This window comes from Perkinsus marinus (assembly GCF_000006405.1).
Source record: "Perkinsus marinus ATCC 50983 genomic scaffold scf_1104296961420, whole genome shotgun sequence".
Classification (NCBI taxonomy): Eukaryota; Perkinsozoa; order Perkinsida; family Perkinsidae; genus Perkinsus; species Perkinsus marinus.
The window spans coordinates 1-1053 of NW_003205755.1; the positions used below are offsets into that span (position 1 = coordinate 1).

Below are 1053 nucleotides of genomic sequence, written 5' to 3' on the forward strand. Positions count from 1 at the left end.
AGTTGGGGAAAAATATGAGAATTTTCGTAAAATTTGGGGAAAATATGAAAATTTTGGTAAAATTTGGGAAAATATGAAAATTTTCGTAAAATCTGGGAAAAGTATGATTATTTTCGTGAAATTTAGGGAAAATATGATAATTTCCGTAAAATTTGTGAAAAAAATGAGAATTTTCGTAAAATTTGGGAAAAATATGTGTTTTTTGTATTTTTTTCAGGAAAATTCATGGAAAGAAAATTGAGTTTACGGAAAAAATGAAAAAAAATTTCCCATATTGTCACCAAAATGAGTGTATGTGTGAGTATTTCGAATTGAATACTACTTTTGTTCAGAATTATGGTTTTTAATATTTTTGATTTTATAAATTTTCCCAAATTTTGCGATGAAATATTTCCGGGAAAAAATTTTCTAGCAAAAAACGCACATGGTCAACTACATGTGTTGGTGATAATATGAAAATTCTGAGGGAATTTTTATTGCCTTCTGAACATTTTCATAACTCTACTGAGCTCAGCAGCTGAGGAAAACGAATATATATTCCTACTCCAACACTGGGTGAGATTTTGTCACTGCGCCACGAAATTATTTCATCGCAAGAGGAAATTTCTGAGGAAATTTTCGGAAAATTTTTAGTAGTTTCTGTACACTTTCATAATTAGTGAGGAAACTATATATTCCTCGAACGCTGTCCTTGAGCGCAGCGCGAAGATTTTTGTAAAAATTATTTTTTTTCAGGTCTGAAATTACGCACCGTTGATTCGGTTCTTACAGTTTGGCAAAAAGTCCAACGAAATTGGTGCCGACTGGAGCCGATTTTTATGCTGTCCGACGATATACGATCGCAGTTGCCTGAGGACAGCAAAAGATTTGAAGCTTTGGATGCTGAATGGAAAGATCTGATGCTGGACGCCTCGCAGCTCTCGAATGCAGTAGAGATTTGCTGTGCTGAAGGGCGAGAGGAGGTGAGTTTGTGGTATGGGAAAATTTTTAGTAAAAATTAAATTTTTACCGGAAAAAACATTTTTTTCGTATTCTCACCGTAAAAATATGAAA

The 1053-nt window shown here is 33.3% G+C and overlaps 1 protein-coding gene across 1 annotated transcript; it reads left to right on the plus strand.

Moving 5' to 3' along the window:
- Positions 1-735: 735 nt before the first annotated feature.
- Pmar_PMAR012767 (conserved hypothetical protein) lies at positions 736-962 on the plus strand (the record flags this gene model as incomplete). Its single annotated transcript, XM_002772343.1, has 1 exon — positions 736-962. A coding segment is annotated over one exon (227 nt), but the record flags the coding sequence as incomplete, so codon positions are not given.
- Between the last annotated feature and the right edge of the window lie 91 nt (positions 963-1053).